We start from the raw sequence: 23,306 nt of genomic DNA, 5'->3' as shown, positions 1-23,306 counted from the left end.
TGCAGTGACCAACGCTCTTCTATTACATAACAAAGCATCCAAGCAAACCGATCCCTATGCTTACCTATGTCGTCCATATTATACAGTCGTAAATGAGCAACAAAAGATCCCAAGAACTCCAAACTTTTTACCGTTACGCCCATTTTGCCAGCAGAGACATGATTGCGACGCCAAAAGCTACGCATCCGAATGCGAAAAGTTGCACCTTCAACGGCGCCTTGCGCATCTGCGGGTTGAACATGAACTCGTGTGCGAGCAGCTCGACCAGGCCTGTGTACATGAGGATACCAGCGCTAATCGAATCGAAGATGCCATTGACCAACTTCTGAGTGTTTGCGTTGTTGGGCCGTGCTCCTATGCCGGCGGCCGTGCCGATGGGAGTCGACAGGGCAAATATGAAGCCGAGCAGGTAGGGCATCCACTGCTTTTTCTTGGGCCAGGGGGCTGTTGCCAGCCGAGAGCCCAGACCGAGGCCTTCAAACATTTGGTGGAACACTAGGACAACGAGGAGGACAACAAGGTCATCCGTGGTACCGAGGGTCAGACCAATGAAAACGCTGTGGAAGACGACACCAAACTCAAGGATGAAGATGGCGGTGAGCTGGCCCGCGAGGCCGCCGTGAGAGTCCCCGTCATCATGCTCATGGCCGTGTGCAAGGTGAGCCTCACCACCAGGCGGGTAGCTGACATCGTCGGGGAGGCCAGGAATGGTTTTCGGATCCGGTCCACGCAGGATACCTCTCTCGACGTCGTGGGGGCAGTCGACCGAGATTGCTCCCTTCTCTTGCGGTTTCTTTCGAGATATTGAGCCCAGAGAAGGGTCGGAATCGCTGTCAGAGCCCACCGAGTGACTGTGCGCATCGTCTTCCCCTCCAATTCGCGCGGCAAGCAGCTCGACGAAAAACATGACCATCACCGTCATCAAACTGATACACAAAGCCCACGGGTAGTCGCCGAGTCGCGGGGCAAGGCAGGGATCGGACAGATTGTCGACGGCCGGGTCTAGCAGATGCATCCAGGCGGTTGCAATGATGACTCCTGTACCAACGTATTTGCAGATGAAGAATGTGAATTTGGGTACGTGCATCTTCTGTTGTCGAGCCAAGAGGATTGGCGCGAATGCGCCAAAGGTCGCGGCCGCCATGACGATGAATATGGAGCCGATGCGCAGCCCGCGATTGCTGAGGTCAACAACGTCTCCATTGCAGGCATCTTCGACGTCCGCCATGGCTCGCGATCTTGATGGTAGTTCTGCTGTGAAACCAAAGTCCAGTAGTCGTTGATATGGCGAGTTGCAGGCCAGAGGCGCCAAGTGAGCCCAAAACGCTCACCAAAAGCTATGCTCTATTGCAGCATAAATAGTTGAGAGAGGTGTTGCAGAGATGCACCTTGAAGCAATAGGTAACTCTGTGTTCGTGTCCAACGAGGGCGGACGCGTGCGGGCAAGAGAGATATGCAATGACGCCAGAATGGTGTATGATATTCGCGCTTTAACAGAAGCAGATTCGGCGATACCTTGCCGTGGAAACTGGAATGGAGACAATCGTCGAAAACTCGTCTGTATATGCTCGCAGAATGTCACGGCGTCCAAAAAGTTGGCCGCCAGTCTGACCTCGGCAGCGAGGCAAGAACGAGGATGCTCCACTTGAGGAGAGTCGCGCTCCAGCTGCTGAAGGAGAGTAGAAAAAACGATCGATATAGATCTTGTCTAGAAAGTGAATTCTGGTAATAGACGCAGTGTATAGCCCGGGATGAGGCAAACAGCTCGTAGAAAAGGCTTAAGCAGCGGCCGAGAAAGTCGGAGAGAGCTGTGAGTGAGGAAAAGGAGGCTGTGGAGCAGGGACCAGTCGAGTCTGACACGCCTCAGAGTCGAAGATGCGTTGGAGCGCTAGAAATGTTGTGCAGACGGGGAAGAAAGGGCACGGACAACCCCCAACGAGCGTCTATGTGCGAGCTTGGTGATTGAAGAGAATGAATAAAGAGAAAACGGGGTCTTGAGGCTTCTGGAGGGAAGACTCAGCGTCTTATTTTTAGCCCCGCAGGCGCAAAGGTGTGATGAGAACCTTGATGGCCTCTGTCCTGGGATTCCAGCAAAAAGCTCCACCGATTCTCTGCAGCGCCCGGCATTGTGCTTCTAGTACTGATCTTGGGTAAGGTATGACCAGGCTGTCATGGCTGATGTCGAGCTTGTCCTTGCGTTTTTGGGATCAAGACTCTCGATAGTAGCATCACGAGACGCTCCGTCGTAGTGATGCTCTGCCCTCGCCAGCGCCGTCCATCCATCCTCGTCGAGTCTCGCAGTCAATGTGGTCGCTGCCCCCTTTTCTATTCGCGAATCATCATCAACACCAAGTGCAGCTGCATCTGCATCCGTCACCGGGATATGGAATCTGCTGGAAATGCCTTGATCAACGTCACACGGCATGGCATCTGCAGTCCGTCACGAGACGCCCACACAACGTAACCACGACCTCACATGCGAGGAACTTGCACGACAAGCGAAGAACGTGGGATGATGAGGTAATCCATGGAATCCATCATTGCGTGAAATTGCGCGGGCTGCGATTGGCCGAGCGGAGTTGCGGAGGCTGGGAGGCCCATGTTGGCCGGCTGCTGACGAAGTTCTGGACCATCAGGGTTCTCACAGATGACAAAGCTGCCTACCTAACTTGTTCATCACTCAACCGAGTCTCGTTATCTGCAGCTTGACATTTCTATTCAGTCAACTCTACAATTCAATTTCAGGACTTCATTATTGCTCTGACCTATTTTGTGCCTACTGCTGGTGAGCCAATTCGAGTGACAACTACCTAACTGATGCAGCCGAGCATGCACACACAGACGCAGACTCAGGTACCGCAGTCTCCAGCAGCAAGCAGTGGCCCTCCGCTGCGTCAACCAACATGCAAGGATACCGCGGCTGAGGCATCAAAGTCCCTGGCTGTATTGTCTCGCTCCAGCCCTGCCAGCAGTACAACGTGTGACAAGATCGTGATCCTGTCGTGCTACGAACCGCGAGGTGCGGCCAGCAGCAAATAGACGAGCTGTCAGTTGTCATGTACATGCTAGTCTTGTCCGCAACGAATCCGCATATCCGAAACCCGGTAGCGCGAAGGATGCGTCTAGGCAGCCAGCACTCCGCCGCAGCTGAAGTTGATACAGCTCCCTTTCTTGACTATTGTATATATATATATATATGTTTCACTGAGAACACAGTTTCCTTAGGTGACATTCCACGCTCATCGCCAACATGGTCTCGTACAAAGAAATCCAAGCCTCCAACGCACTCATCAACGACGCAACCGCCCCCCGCGTCTCCGTCTTCGTCGGCGGCACCTCAGGCGTCGGAAAGTTCACCATCAGGGCTCTCGTTTCCACAGGCGCGAGCGTCAAAATTTACCTCGTTGGGCGCAAGAGCTCCGAAGAGCCTATGCGCGCCTTCATCCAGGAGCTCAGCGCCATCAACCCCAAGGCGGACATTGTCTGGACCGAGGGCGAGGTCTCGCTCCTCGCCGACGTCAAAAAAATATGCGAATTCATCAAGGAAAAGGAATCACGCGTCGACTTGCTGTTCCTGTCGGCGGGCTATGCACCGTTTGGGACGCGAAAGGAGACGAGCGAGGGCTTGGAACTGTCCCAGAGCTTGGAGTACTACTCGCGGATGTCCTTCATCCTGCATCTTCTCCCGCTCCTGCACCAATCGGAAGCGCCCAGGGTCATCAGTGTCCTTGGAGGCGGGATGGAGAGCGCAAACCTCAACATCGACGACCCCGACCTTAAACAGCCTGGGAATTTCGGCGCCATCAAGGGCCAGATACAATACGTTGCCATGAACACCGTCTTCCTGGAGAAGCTGGCGAGTGAGAACCCCGACGTGACCTTTATCCACTCGTACCCCGGAGCGGTCAACACGGGCAACGCGAGGCGAGGCTGGGATGAGGGCTCCATCATCGGCCGGCTCTTTGTGTTCATCGTCGAGACCCTGTTTTACTTCATTGGCTTCAGCGATGAGGAGTCTGGGCAGAGGCACTTGTTTGAGAGCACCAGCGCTGCTTTTGGTGGTCACGGGATTCCGTGGGGAGGCAAGCCGGGAGTGAATTCGTTGGGAAGATCAGAAAACGGGCTGTTTCTTGTCAACAACAAGTGCGATTGCACGCCTAATGCCAAGATCATGTCGAAGCTGAGAGAGAAGGATCAGGGAAAGATTTGGGAGCATACGCAAAAGCTCCTTCAGCCGTATCTATGACTTGCCATATAGCCGAAAGATCCTGTTCGGTCATGTACCTCAGAGTTAGTGCACATTTACAGGCGATCCGGTCATGTAGCTTAGGAATGAAAACACTTTTGTATTAAGGATTGTAAATACGAAAAGGTTTCTGAGTGACTGCGTGAAATCTCCTCCGCCTCACAGCAGTCAGGTAAGTTTGATGGTTTGTAAGAGACAAGAAGGGCTGATAAACCAGTATCATGACTTCCCATGCATACATTCCAAAACACCAAAAACCAAACACCAGTGAAAGAAAAAAAAGGAGCGTGAACATCATTCATCAATCATGCTTGAAACATCCATCCCATCCATTCTCATCGTCATACCATCACACATCGTTGTCATCATCCCCCTTAGTTGACAGCAATCTTCTTAGGCTCGTGCTTGGCCGCCTTGGGAATCGTAATGTTGAGGATGCCGTCCTTGAAGTTGGCCGACACCTTGTCCTGGTCGACACGCGCGGGGAAGCTAAACGTCCGCGAGAACTCGCCGACGCTGCGCTCGCTCAGCCAGTACTTTGCGTTGTCCGTAGGCTTGTTGTCCTTGTCCTGCTTGGACACCTGCTGCTCGCCCTTGTTGGCGGCGTCCTCGTCCTCGACGGTAGGCTTGGGTGGCTTCTTGTCCTTCTCGCCGCCCTCGGTGATGGCGCCGCCCGACTTGGAGCCCTCGATGGCGCCCGAGGGGGGCGTGCCGGCGGTGTAGGTGCGCTCGACGCGGCCGTGGACGACGAGCGTCTGGGAGTCGGTGAACTCAATGTTGACGTTGTCCTTGCTCATGCCGGGGAGCTCGCCGTGCAGCTCGTAGGCGGCGTCCGTCTCGCGCACGTCGAACTTGGGCTGCCACGGCGCGATGCCCGTGCGGCGGCCCGACTGCGAGCCGCCGTTGGTCTGGCGCGAGTAGTCGTCAAAGTCCTGGAGGAGGCGGAAGAGGGGGGTGAAGGAGGTCTCGGGGTAGAAGTTGCGTCCGAAGAATGCCATTTTGGGAGCTGTGGAAAAAGGTCGTCTAGCGGTAGCTGTGGTGGAAGAAGTGGTGGTGAGGTGCTTGACGATGCGGTTCTTGTTGTTGTTGCGAAGAAGGGATCGCTTGAGCATAAAAAGAGCTGGGTGGCTCGAAAGCGCGCGGAAGTGGTTTGTTGTGGTGGTTGTTTGTTTGTTGTGTTTGTTTGTTTCTTGATGATCTGATTCTGTCAAGCTTCAGGTCAGAGGCAGCTTCCCGACTTCTTTATACTTCAGCCATCCCCCATCCCCCCCTTCGAAAGAGTCTCGATGGCCTTCGTCCCGGAGATTCCTCTCCAGAGTTCGAGAAGCATCGCCCAATTACGTAGCGCACACGTCTCGATTCCATCGCAAAGTCGACTGACAATGACGTGTAGACGCCAAAAGCCCGGGGGAGGAGCATCTTGTCCCCGTACTGTGTCTGCACAATGTGTTCATGGCGGTATCACGACTTGTCTCTCCTGATGCTTCTGGTGGAGGGTCGAAGTTTCTAGAGAATTCGGGCACTGTGTGCACTGTGTGTGTTGTGTTGTGTGAGCTGACCTGGAGCTTTTACGTTGGAGCTCTCCCCGCTGGAAGCTACCCTGGAGTTGAGTTGGAGTGGAGACGGATGCAACGGTTCTTAGCGTGAGGCTGAGTGAGGTGATGCATCGCCAGTATGGTATCACGGCTCTCGCTTAGCTGGAGAATAATTCATTGATTGGGTCGACGGATATTCTCCGACTCGTCAGTCGATCAGCCGCTGGATATCACCACGCCGAGTCGTCGGCCAATCCCGCTGTCTGGCTTGGTTGTGTGGAGTATCAAGCACACTGCTCCAGCCTTTGATGAAGATGCATTGGTTCATGACAGCTGGCCAGAATGGCAAAGAGAGTTGTGGAAAAAGTCATCTTGTAATAGCTCATGAGATGTCACAAAAGCCACACCATTCAAGCACCTACTCGCACTAGTTCTCGTGAAATTGAGTTCTACTCCGTCTTGTCCGCTTCCATCTCAATGTCCTCATATAAACCACCCACCATGCACATGTCCGTCTATTTACAGCCATTGCTTATTCATACGATAACAAGCTCAGCTGCCCCATCGCCTCTGACATACATACGATACCTCCCGTTCAGGAAATGCCCGTCAGCAATGGGCACTTCAAAAGCAGTCAACAGCCCCGAAGCCGTAATTAACATCATGTAATACCCTATCAATCAGCTCCGGCCATTAGCCAATTACCACAGCCCATGCTCAACCTAAAACCTATACGTCGTTCCACTTCAATCTCCTATTCAAAGCTACATATATATAGCTTCTACCATAATATATCATCTACATCTCAAAGAAACAGTAGGGAATCAACCTTCAACTCCAATAGACCCCAAATCAAGTCTCGAGCCGCCAAAATGTCGTCTTCCAAGTCATCAACAACCCCCAAATCCCTCATCCCAGCCATCTCCACCTCCCTCAACGTCGGCATGGCCCTCGGCGCCTGGATCACCGTCCTCCCCTTCGCCAACCCGGCCTACCCGGGCCCCGCCGTCGCCATCTGGTTCAACGACTTTTTCAAGCCCGGCTTCATCGGCATCACCTCCCTCAGCGCCGTCACCATCGCCTCCGGCATCCGCGCCGCCTGGTCCGGGTCCGGGTCCGGGTCCCGCTCCTCCTCCTCCGCCGCCGAGGCCACCAACAACAACGACAGCAGCAACAACAACAAGGCGAAGAAGGCGTCGCGGTGGGCGATTGCTGGCTTGGTGTTTACGCTCATTCACTTTGGCTTTGGCAATTCGGTGAGTTGTTTTTTCTTTTTTGTTTTGATTGAACCTCTTTTTGTCTCGTTAGAATCTTTTGTTTGGCTTACATGTCGAGGGACAAAAACTAGGTGCTCGCCATCATGGACAAGATCCTGTCTGCACCGGAGCTGGCGCAGGGCCAGATGGCGGGCTGGATCCGGCTGCACACCGTCAGGACCCTGACAACCGACGTGCCGGCATGGCTATGCTTTGTGGGCGCACTCCTATCCGAGCTGTAAGGACAATCCTCAATCATACTACTATAGTACAAAAAGCATGGAAGCCCGTGTTTCCTAGCCAGCATCAAAAAAATCACATAAGTGGAGGGCCCAGGCTCCAAAACAGGTTATTCCAGTCCCTCCCACGCCCCTGAAGCGTCTCCCACAACTTGTCCAAGTCAACATTCTCTACTTCAATCGTATCCGTCCTCGTAGGCTGCCCCGAATCCACCAGCACACCATCACCTCCTGGCATGGCTTTTCCATCCCTCCTCGCGTCCTTCTGACCCAAAGACGTCGTCGCCTCCTGACTGCTACACTTGTCCACCTGCAACGCCTGCAGCGCCGGATGCGACGCCCTATACTTGCGTAGAATCTGAATCGACATGTGCAGCAGCTCCGACGCCAACGGCGACTGTCCCCTCGCCTCATGCAATATCTTCCACGCATCCGTCATCGTCGCATCCCCTCCTCCTCCTCCTCCTCCTCCTCCTCCCGCCGCGCTGTTGTTCCCGCCGCCGCCGCCCTCGTTCGTAGTAGCCAAGCACCCGTCCAGCACAAAAACGACGCAGGCGATGAAGATGCTGCGGAACTTGACGTTCATGCGCTGCCGGAACAGCACAAAGGTCGAGTTCTCGGCCCTCATGCGGTGCTCAATGTAGATGATGCGCTGCGCCGCCTTGAGGCACGAGTCGTGCGAGTAGGCGAAGCCCGGGTTGACCGTGCCGCGGGCGAGATACGGCAGGTGGAGCTTGCAGATCTGGCCGTAGAAGATCATGTTGAGCATGTACCGCTGGATCGTGATGTCGGACGAGCGCCGCATGTCCGAGGCCGGCAGCTTGGCGAGCGTGCTGCTGTTCTCGAGGCGGAAGAAGGGCGGCAGCTCTCGCATGAACTGCCGCAGCTTCATGTCCGCCTCCATGATCTTCCCGTAGTCGGCCTCTTCCGAGTTCCAGTTGAGAGACTTGTCGTGGCTGCCGAGGCTGTAGAAGAGTTCCGCCAGACGAGTCCGCTGGAGGAGATAGGACACTGACGTGGCCTCGTCCAGAGGACGGTCGATGACTTCTTTGCCGTCGACAATGTCTACGTCGTTTGCATTGCTGGGCTTCCGTACAGCCATCTGACTGGGCAGGATCGTATATGCCCCTTGCTGAGGGACTGATAACCTGGACAGCATCCTAGAAGCAGCACAAACTCTTTTAGTACTTGCCACCACAAACGGCAAAAAACGAACGAATACACAAAACTCACCAGTCCGTATCGGTGAGATACCACCACGTCCTGCGCCCAACCTCGGCTTCGATCGTAGACTGCTTCAGCAATCTCGCCTGCCCGCTGGCGTTGGGCGCATCAAGATAATGCAGCCCAATCTCCTGCGCCATGGCCACCGCCTGCGCATGCAGCAGCCGCGCCCGCGCCGAGATGCCCTCGAGGCTGCAAATCATGAAGAAGACGACGATGATGCCCTGTATGCACGCCATGGACGCGTGCGCCGCCAGGTGCGCATGGTGGATGACGTCGAGGGCCGTGGTCAGCCACCCGGCCGTCTGCGCGTTTGCGTCCTCCGAACGCCCAAAGAGCCCCTTGCTGTCGTCGAACCGGGTCCACGTGTGCGTGCTGCTGCAGCATATCGCCAGGACGACCATCAGCTGGCCAGTGTCCACCGCCTCGCCCTGCTCCACGGCGTCGTAGAAGCGGTCGACGGCACGGGTGAGGGACGGGGTGTGGAAGATGTGGTGGAAGTGTAGGACGTCTTTGACGAACTTGTCCAGCAGGATGTGGGCGTCTGCCCTCAGGGGCAGGCATATGCACTTGATGACCCGGACCTGTTCGGTCAATGCGGGAGAGCTGCTGGGATGCAGCACGAAGAAGGAAGGGCTGGTGATGGTGCGGATGGAACGAGTGCGAAAGGTGAGCGGAGGAGGCGCTAATGCATCCTGAAAGCAAACGGGGTCATCATATAAGTGACTGGATTCATGAAACGCCAATGTCCCCCATCACAATCAACTAACTCACCAACACCTTCTGGCTCGAGCAGTTCTTCTCAAGCCCCAGCACGTCCGCCGTCACAAGCTGCAGCTGCGAAGACGCCAGCAACGAGGGCGCCAAGTGGTTCCGGTTCAGAACCTCCTGCGACCCACCACCGCCGCCGCCGAAGTGACCCCCGTTCCCCTGAAGCACCGGAGCAGCCCCGGCGGCCCCGGCTCCGGCCCCGGAAGACGGTCCATCGAGGTTGCACGGGACCCCCCGGATGGAGCAGTTGGAGCACGGGGAGCCGCGGTTGCAGCGCAGCTTTCGGATCCGGCAGAGCGCGCATGCGGGTGGCCGCCGCCGCGACTGGCGACCCATGCGGGCTTGTGGTCCCGTTTTGGGGGCGGCGTTGAACGTGCGCGATAGACTAGATGATCAGGGGTTCTCAGCTTCGTCTTTGCTGTCCGCGTGCTATGTCCCGGTATGTCCGTATGTCCACGCGGATGGCAGCTGTTCTGCTTTGCCAGTATAAGACCGAGAATGTGAGAGTGATGGCGGATGCTAAGCCGACATAGTACTATCAGAAACCCGCGGACAATTCGGTGTTAAGCGGTCATATCCGACATCCAGTCGGCAAATTGTTCAATGTGGGGAGACAGCCGGGGAAAAGCGCCGACGTTCATCAAGCAGTAGGATTCACCTCAGTAGACACACGCGTTTCTCTTGTGAATTGTTTGAATTAAGTCTCGCGGAGGACGTCTCAAGGCTGATGCTCACAAGTGCTGACTTACCGAGGGCGGGTCAGCCTGCGCATTATGATGAAAACTGAACCTCGAGACCTAGTGTTCGAAACGGCTTGTTCATCATCCTCAGATCGATCCCGCTGCCCAGACTAAACAGCAGCGACTTTACTCGCCCTTCCCATAGTACTCCAAGCCGGAGATTCTGGTCCAGCCTCGCCTTGACGACACCGGCGTATTCCTGCTCCTTCTCCCCCTTTTCTGCCTCTGCCTCTGCCTTCTCTACCTTGTGGGTGGGTTGCTGCCCTTTGATAGATGCCTTCTTCCCACCTTTTGACTTTCCGGCATTGCTTCCGTTCATCTTGGATCCCGTCTTCTTTTCCGCAGCCTTGTCCGGCTCGTCAAGCCTCCACTCCAGCTTGGCATTGAAACTCCGTTCAGCCGGTGTTGCTACTGAAGCCAGGACTGGTGCTGCAGTGGTGGTTTTCGTTGCAGGTGCTGTTCCTTCTGTCCGTGCTTTCAAGGCGGAGGAGATTGACTTTGAAGCCGTCGTCTTCGCAGGAAGATCCGCGTCAGAGGGTTCTCCATCATCTACCGCCAACCGAGCAAACGGCTTCCTCCAGAGCTCCATCCCCACAGCCCAGGAGCTTTCATAGCTGAAAATGTTAAACTCCATGCGCGTTGCGAGGCTGCAGTCCTTGCCAGCCATGACCGCGTAGCTAGCCGCAATGTTCCCCATCAGAGGATTCAGCGTCAGCGTGGCAGACAGCGGCGTCCCCTTGTGATCCGGCAGCGTAGCGAATCTGGCGCCGATGCTGATGCCCCCAGACTTGTTCAGCGTGCCGTAGTATATCTCTCCTCCAGTGCTGAAACGCCCGTATATCCTCTCTTTGTCGCCATTGCCACCGCCGTTTCCATTATTCTCCGCAGGGGACGCAGCCGGGTGATGCTGGGCGTGCTTTTTGCTGCTCAGGTCGCCCCCGAAATTGTACACCCCTCTGAAGCCCAGCAGCCCACCGTCCGTGGACGCCAACCCCTCGAGCGCATACCGTCCCACGTCGTACTGGAGCAATCCCAGCGCCGTGCCCCCGTCCCTGAGATGCTGGCCCGACACGGCGCTGAACTGGGCCTGCAAAGCGGGAGACAGCCGTCTCACCAGGAGCGCCTCCAGCTGCGACCGGGGTAGATATAGTCTGCCGTACAGAAGCGACTCGTTGGTCTTGTCCTCGTCGTCGGGTCGTCGCAGTGAGGGGACGTCTCGGCGAGCAACCGGCGTCAGTGGTCGATAGGACCGCAGGAGATCAGGGAGCGGGACATTTTCGGACTGGGGCGTCAAGAGGAGTCGCAGAGGAACTGAGGAGAAGAGGTAGGATATGGAGCCATCGACCACGCCGACGGAGCCCAGCTGGTAAGACGTGGCGAAGTTGGGGCTTGCGAGTGCCGAGAGGGTGAGGCGAAGGCCTCGAGGAGTGCGAAAGTTCAACAGAGCTGGCCATGGCGTTAGCTGATGTTCTTGAGGATTCCGTGACAGCTCGAGCAGAGCAGGCGGGCATGGAATGAATCACCATCAGTCGTCGAATTCAGCGCTGCGTACGAATTGTCGCGTCTCCATCCCGTGGCCTCGTAGAAAGCACTGTGGACATAGTCCATAAACTCGCGCATCTCAGCGCGCGTTGCTCATGCCTGTCTGAAGGGTCCGACTTGGTCTCTACGAGGATGCAAGTGCGAAGAATCGTCACCTCTCCAGTCGGGATAGGTATTTGGTGTTAGTACTGCCACCAGACCGGCACAACATCGGCAATATCTTCAATCTACAGCAACCGGCCTTCAACAGATGCAAAGCAATCGTGTGCCATGATATATGTCTTCATTATCGATCTGTGGCCTCTATTTGACCAAATAATTTTCCATTATGCCGAGCCCAATTGTTCAATCGTTTGCTACCCAGATGTGATACGTGGTTCATGAGAAGATAGTCCCTTTGCGTGCCATTCGACGGGGGTATCTTTAGGAGGTATAGGCAGCTCCGTGATTCATATCAGAGAGTTGATTAAAATGCAGTTTGTTTAAATTGACAGGTTCTGGATCAGAGAGACGTTGTCGCCTTTCAGCAGGATTTGGCCTATGTTTACGTCAGTCTGTTTGCCCGACACGTCTAGAGAGACGACGCTCTCGTCAATTCTTACCCAGCGGTTTCCTCGTCTCCTTGTCATTTGTTTTTGTGATTTGCTTCACTTCCACGGCGTCGTCAATGACCAAGTTCATGAACTCGTCGAACCCCTACGCCTCTCATTAGCTCGAGATTCGGAAAGCAACGACATGCTTGCTTTACTGACTCGGATTTTTCCCTCAATGCGAATTGACAGCTGCTCGTACAGCCAGACGCTAACTGTGGCATTCTAGTAGACTCAAAAGTCAGAACGTTTTCCCAGTAGATGTGCAAAACAGTCCTTGCTCGTCCAAGGGTCGTCGGCTCGATCGAAGTCATGAGATCAAGTGTCTGCCTGGCAGTTCTGACGGAGAGCGCAACGATTCCCTGTTGCATCATGCCAATAAAGTAAAGGGCGTCTTCCAATCGCGTTTTCTCAACCCGGGTGGTTGCGTCAGGCCAGGCCATGGCCATCATAAAATATGTCGCGCATTTCGTTCGGCGGAGTCGACAAGGGATCAAACGAGAGGGCCTGTACTCACGCTCTGGAGAAGCTTGAAAATCATGTTGCTATAGAGAGTCAGCCTTCAATCTTCGTGGCGGAGGGCTTGCTCGTCGGCTGGAAGAATTGCATACATAGGCGGCAGCAAGACGCGGCGACCGCCGCCTCCACCTCGGCCAGTCATCGTTTCGCGTGTTTTCCGAGAGGGACAATTGTCGGAAGTGTCAGATGGAGAGGGAAAGAGTGCGATGGACTAGTCGTGGGATGTCGCGATGTCGCCGTGATGAGCTTACCTTGTCGAGAAGCTCGGGCTGGTGTTGAGAGCGATTGTCTGCAAAAGTGGCGGGGCGGAGATATGATTTGCCGCGATAAGCTCCGATAAGATACTTGGGTACTTTCGCGCTTCCACTGACTTGAAGCTCAAGGCCGGGCCAAAAGAATGAGCTTGCGATGCATCCCTTTACTGCTACGAATATCCAGTTGAAAGATACGAAAAACATAATAACAGAGCTTATAAATTGGCATACACACCTGCTATATCAAATCGCTACTCATATCTTGGTCTGTAGAAAAGGCTGCGCAACAGGACCGTTGTCTTGTGCTTGGGCACGGAAATGTGAACCATAGAAGCTCATTCTCATTGCAAGCGTTTGAATACCTGTTCGCCAATTGTGACTATCTTCGATTGCGTATGTCAAAACTGTTTGTCTCTCTATTCATTAGAACCGTTACCTACGAGGCTCGGACCTACAGAGTCTATGGACAAGTACTTACAGTTGCGTGTCCCTGCGGCTCTTGACATGACAAAGTCATGGTATCGAAGCCCTTCAACCTCAACACACTACATGAAATTGAAGTGCAGGGAATAGAAACACCGCAAAGCCTAAGGGAATGGCTGATGAATTCCATCGCATCTTACCTCATAACCGTTCGTATTCACAATCTCCGTCGATCCTTTCATGAGCGCAACGAGGGAGCATTCTCGGCAGTCCGGAATCCATCAGCTCGGTAACCGGATGTCCGGAATCCCCTTTAGCATCCGGCCACTTCCGGTCCCTGGCATTCCGTTCCGCACCGGGACTTACGGCGGCCGGGGGTCCTTCGGGGCTTCCGGGAGTTCTTCCGAGTGTTCCATGCGCATAATGCTCGTACGAGCGAGGGGAGTTTCTATTCATAGAAAGCTTCTACATATGAAAGGATCATGATCATGCATGATGTATCTTGTACGAACGGGCAAAGGCTGATGTCATGTGTGTACTGTGTTGAAACGAGCGCAGAAGGACCGCAAGTCGGGCCGGGCCAAGTCTGCGAAACAGCTCCCGGAACGGCGGACCTGACGATCCCTACCAAGCATGGTGGCAGCATGAGATGATCATTGATTCAGCTTCATTGGCATTGGCACCGGCATTGATGCAGTCGGTTCTGCGTTGAACCGGAGCCCATCATCGTCTGTATGTACCTCATCAGTTGGATGATACCCGTGTAAGCACCAGCCCGTCGCCTGACGCAAAGTGGAAACCTTGACATATAATGGCACCATTTATACGACAACACACAAAACGCACGCCATGAAGAGAAAGAGAGGGGAAAAAAGTCAAAAGGAAGGAAAGCATGAATTGATTCACGGCTAATGTTCATGAGGAGAAAGAAGAAGAAAAAACAGGCAGCAGCATCGTCAGAATCGCACAATTTACCAGTTCTGACGTGATTCCCCTTTTTGCCCGTTTATTTCTTTTCTTGGTGATGCCTTCGGCTCAAAATGGGGCCCCATTTCGGCTTAAGGAAAAGAATGCTACGAAGGGGCGGCGGTGCTCCGTTGCGGCGCGCGGCATTGGAGGGCAAATGAAGCTCTCTCTCCAGATCACTCCGTCTTTTTACTCCATACGACTGGTCGATTGCGGTTCTGGGGACGGTTGCGTAGCCGCCCAGGTTGTTCTACATGTAGCCGGTGGTTACCGATGTGCTCTCCTTGCGGCTTTCTTTTTACGAAGTAGTAGTAGTAGTACTACTCGCAATATTGAGTACGGAGTAGAGAACACGAGGGGAGCTGGTCCTGTGTCATTCGTGCTTCGAGGCTTGTCTGACACGATTGCGGCCGTGGACTCGGACTCCGTCCTCGTACATGTAAGTGGAAAGGGGGGATGATGCCCAATCGGAGGAGCGAGCGGACGGAGGCCTGGCCGGTCACTTTTTTCTGCTGAGATGAGAACCTTGAGAGCCCTGGTGACGATGGCGAGGCGAATGACTCGGCGATTGAGTTTCTGCTGAGGGTCATGCACCAGCTGATGTTTACGTGAAGCATGAAGCATGTTGCTTCAATGTCGTTTGGCTGTGTGTGTGAGTGTGTATGTATGCATGTGTGTGTGAGACACCAGAGACCTGCTTGGCAAGTGATCAACAGAGCATCAACGGCAGCAAGCCCTGGCATCTTGATCGAATGCCGAGATGTTACATTCGCGGCACTAATATCAGGTCCTCTGCCGAGCTGCGACAAGAGACAGAGCGAGAGAGAGGGCTGGCTTGCTGCGGGAGCGGGATCACGGGCCGCCACATCGTGATGTGTTTGTGTTACTGCCACGACAACTACCTTAAAGGGTACTATTTCGCAGGCAAGCAGGAAGAAACCTTGAGAGCCTGGACTCTGGACCCTATTTTTCAAAACATGTTGCAACGAAAAAACGCAATATCCGGTACGTAATATGGTAGCCACTCACAGGGGGGAACCGTGGAACTGAGTAAGTAGTACCTTATGTAGGTACCTGAAGCGGACGAGGAGGCTCAACCAGGCCAGGGCTGCAGCTTTCATTACTACTACTAGCGGCATGGCTGAGGCTTTCGGGACCTTGTTTTAGCATCACACGTGGTTGCTGCCATGATCGACGATGGACAGCCACATCGAGCACGGGTAGCAGAAAAATCAGAAAAGAAACGGACTCGGGTTATGAAAAATTTTCAGGGGGCCGTTCTTGGGTAAGGGTAACTCGACGAACTGGCACTTGTTGAAACTACTACACGGACAGACGGTTCGAAAACGTCAGGAAGCAGAGGATTACTGGTATACGGAGAAGGCTCCATCTTACTCCAGATTGCTTCCGTGTTGTGGTTCAACGGGGTACCGATCGTGGACTCCGTAAAGACACCGAACGAGACCTGTAGAGACACAAAATTTACAGACATGCAACCGTAAAAGGAAGTAATCTCGAGTTTCTCTGAATCACTGAATCAGGAGCCATCAACCCACCGCGGGCACTCAATCTCGAAGAAGCCGAAAAGAAGAAATTTATGGATTCTCTCACGGACAAGGTCCCACAAGGCAAAACGGAGCAAACGAGAAAAAGAAAATAGTAAATAAAAAACCGGGAATAGTATCACAACAGGACCCGGCCGGCTGCCGATTCCCATCGGCGGCGGGAGTTCGAGTCTAGTCCGAATCGAGGTAGTATTCTGAAAATGAGGCGAAGGAGCTTTTACACGTAAAAATTTTTCTAGTACTTGGTATACGGACAAGTGGGTGGCAGAAAACACCGCCGCCCATCACCTACAAATTTATATGGTAGACCGGCGGTGTTTTTTGCAATCCGCATGACGGAGTACCTTGACAGTACTGTAGCATCTCCGTGGAGACAAGACGGCGGGCGGCAAGGGGAACAACAAGGCATTGGCAAACTGGGGGAGGGAAGAGAGAGCTGGAGGAGAAGATGAAGAGAAAAAATTTAGAGGCGACGGGTGACCTGATTTTAAGGGGAAAGGCGGGTATTGCACGAATCGAGGCCAGCTGAAATTGGCTGTGCGGCGTGTGGATTGGATGACACTTGCGTGGGGATGAAGATTGGATGGGAGGTCAGTATGCGATCAGTGTGTTGATGCGAGTTTGATGTTGGGTGGAGGTGTTGACGAGACGAGCTGTAACATGGAAGAGAGGTTATTACTCAGTTCTCTGTCAAGTAAGGAGTCAATTGATGCATCATGGGATGCGAGCACGCCTTTCCACGCCTTCCAACATACGCCATCTGTCAAGCAAATGTCTAATACTGGGCATTCCAGAGCGTCAGCAAACCAATGTCCAATGGCAGCAGTAGTCAGCTCCTGGAACAAGGAGCAGATGACACGACAAGAATTGGATGCAAGACAAGACCGAAAAGCTCACTTTGGCGATGCCCTCAGTTGACCACTGCATGTCGTACTTGTTGCCGCATCTGCAGGACAACGTACTTTGCAGCGCCACCGTAGCTGCACCCAACGACAAGTCACTCGCTCACTATGTGACTTTGACCCCCTTACAAAACCGAATCGCAGGGCCCAAGGTCAGGGATCCATTGGTGCAGCCGCCCTGAACAGCCGGCAGAAGGGCGCTGAGACCGAGATCCACGCCCTAAAGGTCAGTGGCGTGATGCCCTGTGACGTTTTGCGCGAGGCCACTGGCAGGGAGTGGACGCCCTTGTTGGTGAGCCGAAGCGCCAGCGCACTGCACTGGATCGACCACGGAGACGGACTCCCGCTTGTTGGGTCAGCAGACTGCCCAGGTGTGCAGTGGCTTGGACGCTGCCGGTACTTTTCATGCACGGCGAAGCGAAGTACGAGGTCAAAGTACTGTCCTGCACAGGATCTGAGGGTCAGGTACATGTAAGTCATCGCCGGCCGCGCCCTCCGTCTGTCAATGTCAGTCAGAGGGAACATAACATGTCAACGTGAGACCGACGTCGGCGCTGAGAAATGATGGTTCTTTTGGAAATGTGTATTCGGTATTAGTCAGGCGGTGACAATTGACAACAGCGACGAGGCTGTTTGCGTGATGGTATGGATTGGATCTGGGCGAGCTGATGCAGGTTTCGTGATGAGCCGGTGATGATGGATGGAGGAGACTACATACAAGGTACAGTACTTACACCTGGGCAAGGAAGTAGGGACATACATGTGCTTGGACTGCAGTGGTTGTGAATTCATCGGACAAGGCCGTGAGTGCTCCATACCTAAGGTAGGCGTGGAATTGGGATCCAGTTAACGCTTTGTTCGGTTTGTAGAAATTACATACAGCTGGGCCGTTATGGCTGTATGAAACAGGAGTGAAATAGAGTCCAATACAAGAAACCAATCAGTCAATCAAGGGGTATCCTGCAAACAGCTTCAAGCGGCTGCTACAGCTGCGAGGTACCTCATCTCATGTGTGCAACTGCTGATGCCTTCAAGGTTCTCAATGCGGCCGCAGCAGCTCACGGCGAAAGCTAAAGCCTGTACATTGTACGAGTACCAGTCATGCACCAAGGCACCTGCCATTCAAGTGCCTAATGGGGAAAAGCAGAGAAGACTCGAGAAGTGGTAAAAAGGCGAGAAGAGAAGAAAAAAGAAGAAAAAATTGAAAAAAAACGAGGGCCCCACAGAATCAATCGAAAGGCGTTTGTCGATGGACCCACCGGAGATCCATCGGCCATCGGTTTGGCGGCCGAAGGAGAAAAAAAAAGGGAAAAAAAAAAGAAAAAAGAATCGAGTCGAGGTGTCCAAGTCACAAGCAGGGATTTCTAGTGCCTGTGTGTGTGCGTGTGTGCGTGTGCAGGTACCTTGATTCTATTCGCAAACGGCAGCGGAGACGGGCCATGACACACACGGGGCGCATGTACTTGTACGTACTTGTAGTAAGGTACCTGTAGCTCCAGGTCAGGCCGCTGGACAAACCGCCGCATGCCGAAGGCAGTTTGGAAGGCACGAGGTTATATAACGTTGACGATGCCCTCCGGCTTGTCGATGCTGGTTTCCTGTTTTGGAAATCTGTTTATTGCATCAACTCACTTGGCTTCACTTTCTGCCTGCAATCAATTGCATTTGATCTCTGTTCTCGAGCATCATCATCATCATCATCATCGCCATCAGCTTACACTCACACGTGCAGAGCTATCGAAACCTTCTTGGCCGCACAGTCAGCAACCGCAAGCCATCTGACGACACGACGCTTCTTTGACGCCCGATATACAGGACAAGACAAAGAAACAAAAGCAACCAGCGAAAATTACAAGGAAAAGAGGACCAAGGAGCAACTAATCACTCCGCATCCCATTTCTCAACAACCCCCGCCAAAGCAGCCACGCTTACGAAAGACCTATAATATAAGACGGCCTTTCATTTCTCTCTGGCTTATACCATCATACACCGTGGCTTCGCACCGTCGCCGCCTCTCTTTGCTCCCAATCGCCAGATTTCCCGACCAAACAGCGTCTCGGGAAGATCCAATAGGATTCCCATTCAAATACCCCAGACGCAGCCCCTCCTTGACGAGCGGAGAGGGACCCTTGCCATCACCATCATTCGCCGGTGTAACGCGGCGGACTTGGACCACCGCCAGGGCTGAAGCACTTGCTTGCCGTGACAGGTTTATAAAAGCCATTGACTTGAAACGAGAGAGGGAGAGAGAGTTGGAAAAAAAGAAGGAGAACATTTACAAAAAAAGGAACAAAACAAAGAGTGACAGGAAAAAGGGTATAGGTCAAAACGTGCTGTTTTGTCCGTCCTCCTCCTCCTAGTGACGTTTTCGTCACCAACACCACCGCCATCAACACCACCACCACCACTGGCTTAGAGCCATTCATAACACAACCCCCATCACATCCCGCCATCATGCCACACCTCGTCTCCAGCTTCCTGCGCTCGTCGACAGGCTCCATCCCCCACATCAAGGCCGTCTCGCGCTCCCGCAACACCTCGCGCAGCACCTCGCGCAGCGCCTCCCGCAACACCAGCCCGCACGCCTCCGACAGCGAGGACCGCCATGCCGTCAAGATGCCCGACCTCGCCGAAGCCATCCGGAAGCACCACCGCCTGTCGCTGCACTTTGGCCGCTCCTCCTCCAAGGAGCGCCACCACCAGCAACACGTCCCCTATTCCCCCGTCGTGATCGACTGGAGCGTCGAGAGCCCGCCCGTCGTCTTCCACGGCAACGCCGAGGACAGCACCGGCGCCCTGGTATCGGGACAGCTGTACCTCGACATCAAGGAGGACCTGGTCGATGTCGAGAGCTTCGAGGCGAAACTCAGCCTCGTCGTCACCCACAAGCGGCCGTTCCAGAACAACTGCAGCGACTGCCAGGCGCAGACGACCGAGGTCGAGAAGCTCAAGCTGCTGGCTCACCCGGTGCCCCTGCGCAAGGGCAAGCACCAGTTCCCCTTCTCCATCCTGCTGCCGGGCCACCTGCCAGCCTCCATGGACACGCCCGTCGTCTCCATCGCCTACATCCTCAGCGCCGAGGCCCAGTTCCTCACCGCGCCCACCGCCCCCGAGGGCTTCAGCACCATCTCGTCGGCCAAGTTCGAGCGCATCATCGACGTCAAGCGGACGCTCCCCGAGCCGCTGTATCCCCACAACTCGGTCCGCGTCTTCCCCCCGACCAACATCAAGGCCGCGGCCAGCTACGTCTCCGTCATCCACCCGACGGGCAACAACAAGATGACGCTCAAGCTGGACGGGCTCATGACGCACAACGAGCGCGTCAAGACGGTCGATTTGTGGAAGCTCAAGAAGCTCACCTGGAAGCTCGAGGAGACGATCAAGACAGTCGCGCCTGCCTGCGAGCGGCACAACCCGGGGCTCGCCGAGTCCGCCAACAAGGGCTTGCCGCGGAGCGAGACCCGCGTTGTCGGCGAGCAGACGCTCAACCAGGGGTGGAAGTCGGACTACATGGGCTCCGACGGCATCGTCGACATGGAGTTTGAGTTTTGCGTCAACCAGCTCAAGCCGCACTCCAACGCGCTCAAGTACGCCTGCGACATGAAGACGCCCGACGGCACCGAGGTGACGCACTCGCTGCTGCTCGAGCTGGTCGTGTCCAAGGAGTATGCGCAGGAGGGCAGGACAAACGTCTCGCACCAGACGGGCACCGGCCGGATCCTGCGCATGCACTTTGCCGTCGTCCTGACGGACAACGGCGGCCTGAGCGTCAGCTGGGACAACGAGGCGCCTCCCGTCTACCAGGACGTGCCTCCCAGCCCTCCCGAGTACGCAGAGGACGAGGCGGTGCCGCCGCCCATCGAGTACTACGATCTCGAGGAGTTGGTTGCCGCGCGAGCAACAGCGCCCAACAGCCGAAGGGGTAGCCAAGAATTATAACGAGCCCACGATGATTCTCTTCACACCCTAATTTTCTTTTGTTTACTTTTCTTTTAATATTCTATCTACGACTTGGATTACTGGGCGCCTCAATTCAGGATACCATTTGGCCTGGATGTGAGAGCAAAGCGGACGGGCTTGTTTTTTTCGATATTTGCTGCATACCCTTTTTGTTTTGATGAGCGGATATTTATATACCCCTATAGCAAAGGACAAACGGCTTTTTCTTTTGTGGATACTTGTTTGGTGTTTTCTGTATGTTGAGTACATATGATGGAACGGTCGAATAGAGATACTGGCCCAGATGGCTCTTGATGTTTTGGAGTTTGGTCTACGAAACGAGGTCATAGATGGTTACTTGTCCGGACATTCGACATGAATGGTGCGATATAGAGCTATCGGCAAAAAGTTATAATATTAAACATGACTTGATTCTACTCATGACTCTATCTGGTTTTCTCTTTGCTTCTTGTGATGTTTTGGTCTTTCTTTGCTTACTGTGATGTTCTACAGGTGACGGCTAGGCATACAGACATGCCCCAGACATGGCACCATCATGTGAACCAGCAGCATTCGTCGTGAGTTGCCCGTGAAATCAAACGTATGAATCAAACCTGCGATATCGGCCCATGCATCGGACGATCGTCCAAGGAACCGAATACGTGTAATACTTGATTTAGGTAGGACAGCGCCAAAGCTAGGGCGCGTGAGCGGAAACTGGCATTTAGCCGGGCCCTGGGATGGATTGCCGCCGTTACCAGTCATCAGTTGATAGCAACCTTGCATGTTAGTGTAGTATTGGATTGGACATGTTTCCCCACGGGGCGGGATGACGAGATTTGACCTGTAGGGCGTGGTGTGGTGTGGTGTGGCGGGGGGGAGGGACTAGAACCAGATGGACTCGAGATGAGCTGGGACTCAAAACTCAGGATTGAGTTCTTGCATGTTGTTGCTGCTTGTTGCGGGTTGCTTTTGGTGGTGGTTGGATTAATAACATGGTTTTTATTTGTAAGCTGACTGCTTTTGCCTTTGCCTTTGCCTTGCCTGCCTAGATTGGCTTGACTGTCAACACTGTTCATGATTATACTTGCTGGAGTAGTACAAGTACCTAGTGCTTGGTGCTAGATGGCCGTCGATTTAGTCCACATGGGGTAATACGAACTTTGACTGCCATCGATACCTATGAAGGAGAGGCCAGGTGAACTGACTCATCGATGAAGTTTGATGAAACAATCTTGAACATGGAGGTTGATGATGTAACTGAGTAGGTAAGGTAGGTATCTATATAATACGGAGTAGGTCCAGGAGGGTTGATTCCTGTCAGTTGGTGTAGTTTGTTGGTCCAAGTCTTCGATTCCCTGGCCTGGCTAGGCACCTTGGGCCGTTAGCTCTACAGTAGGTAAGGTATTCCTAGCAAGAAACCGTATAAGCGCAACATTCAGGCCTGGTCGTGTAGAAGGACCTAGATGTTGTGAGAAAACAATTTGCTTGTTTTTTTTTCTTTTCCTTTTGGGAGGGGATGGCTGATGGTGGTTTGATGGCATGTGACTTTTTTTCGGTTGAGATAGTTTGGTTTCTGTGTATCGACTATGAGACATTTGCTTCTTTTTGACACTCCATCTGTCGAGATTGTCCGTCCCGAGGTCATACGTTCTATCAGTTCATCCATTCAACTTACTTGTCTCGTATACTCGGCCATTCGATTATACTGCTAGTTTATTATATTCTCAGTAGGAGTTATATAGGCAAGTGAAATTCAACACCAATCTGCTGCCTAGCTTGAATTCTTATGCAAGTTCTCCAGCACCATATATCCAAAACTTACACCAACAACGCCTCTACCAAATAAAGAAAAAAACCCCCAAGATATATAAATCAACCACCAAAAAGAAAACAACAACCTACGCCCTCTCCATCTTCTTGTACATCCCCCAAACCCCCTTGATCAAGCCCTCCACCGACCCCGGGTCCCCCATGTACCCGTCGCCCGGCTTGCCCCCCTCGTCCCTCCAGACGCCGTCGCCCGCAACCCGCCCAAACAGCTTCGTGTTCTGGTTCCTCTCGATGCCCTCGCGCCACTTTGCGCAGATGTCGGCGCTGTCCACCATGACGTTGATCTCCTGGCTGTGGAACCAGCTCTGCGTGTCCTGGTTGCCGCTCCCCTGGACGCCCACCTGGCCGTCGGCAATCAGCAGCTTGACGTGGCAGCACCGCGCCTTGAAGCACTGGTGGATCGGCCTGTCCTGGTCCTTGGCCACGTAGTCGTATATGTGCAGCAGCTTCCGCTCTGGTCCATCCTCGGGCAGCAGAGACAACAAGCTCCGCGCGGCCTGCTCGTTGGTGCCGCCCTGCCCCGGGATCACCTCGCCGGCGTCGTTGTAGCCAAAGCACACATAGTACGTGACCTCGACGCCGCGCCGCAGCGCGTCGGCCAGCGCGGGGAGCAGCGGCGCGGCGTTGAGGTCGGGCGTCTGGATGAAGACGTGCCGCGCCGCGTTGCGGATGAGCGACAGCCACGCCTCGTTCTGCGGCACAAAGGCGTTCTTGGAGTCGACGGCGCCGTACGGCGGCCGCGAGACGAGCGCCATGGGCACC

The 23,306-nt window shown here is 54.1% G+C and overlaps 10 protein-coding genes across 10 annotated transcripts in view; 3 read left to right on the top strand and 7 right to left on the bottom strand.

Moving 5' to 3' along the window:
- Positions 1–133: 133 nt before the first annotated feature.
- On the bottom strand, positions 134–1,228 carry BBK36DRAFT_1119169 (ZIP zinc/iron transport family; the record flags this gene model as incomplete). The annotated part of the gene is made up of 2 exons (XM_024890560.1): positions 134–664; positions 749–1,228. 2 exons carry the CDS (start codon positions 1,226–1,228, stop codon positions 134–136), a joined length of 1,011 nt encoding a protein of 336 aa, XP_024749807.1.
- Positions 1,229–3,243: 2,015 nt separating this feature from the next.
- On the top strand, positions 3,244–4,246 carry BBK36DRAFT_1201334 (hypothetical protein; the record flags this gene model as incomplete). The annotated part of the gene is made up of 1 exon (XM_024897166.1): positions 3,244–4,246. The coding sequence occupies exon 1, from the start codon at positions 3,251–3,253 to the stop codon at positions 4,244–4,246; it is 996 nt and encodes a 331-aa protein (XP_024749806.1). The 5' UTR covers positions 3,244–3,250.
- Positions 4,247–4,620: 374 nt separating this feature from the next.
- On the bottom strand, positions 4,621–5,244 carry BBK36DRAFT_1119442 (HSP20-like chaperone; the record flags this gene model as incomplete). The annotated part of the gene is made up of 1 exon (XM_024890590.1): positions 4,621–5,244. The coding sequence occupies one exon, from the start codon at positions 5,242–5,244 to the stop codon at positions 4,621–4,623; it is 624 nt and encodes a 207-aa protein (XP_024749805.1).
- Positions 5,245–6,680: 1,436 nt separating this feature from the next.
- Positions 6,681–7,279, top strand: BBK36DRAFT_1085754 (hypothetical protein; the record flags this gene model as incomplete). Its single annotated transcript, XM_024888959.1, has 2 exons — positions 6,681–7,037; positions 7,130–7,279. Coding segments are annotated over 2 exons (507 nt in total), but the record flags the coding sequence as incomplete, so codon positions are not given.
- A 69-nt stretch (positions 7,280–7,348) lies between these two features.
- On the bottom strand, positions 7,349–9,620 carry BBK36DRAFT_1201325 (hypothetical protein). Its single transcript, XM_024897165.1, has 3 exons — positions 9,267–9,620; positions 8,510–9,226; positions 7,349–8,436 (listed from the first exon to the last, which is right to left on the bottom strand). Exons 1-3 carry the CDS (start codon positions 9,605–9,607, stop codon positions 7,353–7,355), a joined length of 2,142 nt encoding a protein of 713 aa, XP_024749803.1. The 5' UTR covers positions 9,608–9,620; the 3' UTR covers positions 7,349–7,352.
- Positions 9,621–10,039: 419 nt separating this feature from the next.
- BBK36DRAFT_162662 (hypothetical protein) lies at positions 10,040–11,656 on the bottom strand (the record flags this gene model as incomplete). Its single annotated transcript, XM_024897729.1, has 4 exons — positions 11,535–11,656; positions 10,509–11,457; positions 10,300–10,400; positions 10,040–10,230 (listed from the first exon to the last, which is right to left on the bottom strand). Exons 1-4 carry the CDS (start codon positions 11,629–11,631, stop codon positions 10,043–10,045), a joined length of 1,335 nt encoding a protein of 444 aa, XP_024749802.1. The 5' UTR covers positions 11,632–11,656.
- A 385-nt stretch (positions 11,657–12,041) lies between these two features.
- Positions 12,042–12,804, bottom strand: BBK36DRAFT_1132167 (Sm-like ribonucleo protein; the record flags this gene model as incomplete). Its single annotated transcript, XM_024892025.1, has 5 exons — positions 12,042–12,091; positions 12,156–12,249; positions 12,306–12,368; positions 12,661–12,688; positions 12,755–12,804. Coding segments are annotated over 5 exons (285 nt in total), but the record flags the coding sequence as incomplete, so codon positions are not given.
- Positions 12,805–16,415: 3,611 nt separating this feature from the next.
- Positions 16,416–18,049, bottom strand: BBK36DRAFT_1201303 (hypothetical protein; the record flags this gene model as incomplete). Its single annotated transcript, XM_024897164.1, has 8 exons — positions 16,416–16,523; positions 16,768–16,850; positions 16,902–16,950; positions 16,980–17,271; positions 17,507–17,508; positions 17,653–17,668; positions 17,773–17,849; positions 18,032–18,049. The coding sequence occupies 8 exons, from the start codon at positions 18,047–18,049 to the stop codon at positions 16,473–16,475; spliced, it is 588 nt and encodes a 195-aa protein (XP_024749800.1). The 3' UTR covers positions 16,416–16,472.
- Positions 18,050–19,226: 1,177 nt separating this feature from the next.
- On the top strand, positions 19,227–20,711 carry BBK36DRAFT_1159513 (hypothetical protein; the record flags this gene model as incomplete). The annotated part of the gene is made up of 1 exon (XM_024894205.1): positions 19,227–20,711. One exon carries the CDS (start codon positions 19,227–19,229, stop codon positions 20,709–20,711), a length of 1,485 nt encoding a protein of 494 aa, XP_024749799.1.
- Positions 20,712–22,149: 1,438 nt separating this feature from the next.
- Positions 22,150–23,306, bottom strand: part of BBK36DRAFT_20145 (hypothetical protein) — a gene marked incomplete at both ends in the record, with an annotated part of 2,533 nt that continues 1,376 nt past the window's right edge. The window contains 4 exons of the mRNA XM_024897891.1: positions 22,150–22,173; positions 22,390–22,419; positions 22,537–22,549; positions 22,617–23,236. Coding sequence (XP_024749798.1) covers positions 22,150–22,173; positions 22,390–22,419; positions 22,537–22,549; positions 22,617–23,236 — 687 coding nt within the window. The remainder of the gene's footprint in view (positions 22,174–22,389; positions 22,420–22,536; positions 22,550–22,616; positions 23,237–23,306) is intronic.

Source organism: Trichoderma citrinoviride (assembly GCF_003025115.1).
Source record: "Trichoderma citrinoviride strain TUCIM 6016 unplaced genomic scaffold BBK36scaffold_7, whole genome shotgun sequence".
In the NCBI taxonomy this organism is placed as follows: domain Eukaryota; kingdom Fungi; phylum Ascomycota; class Sordariomycetes; order Hypocreales; family Hypocreaceae; genus Trichoderma; species Trichoderma citrinoviride.
This window is presented reverse-complemented; position numbering and strand designations above follow the sequence as displayed.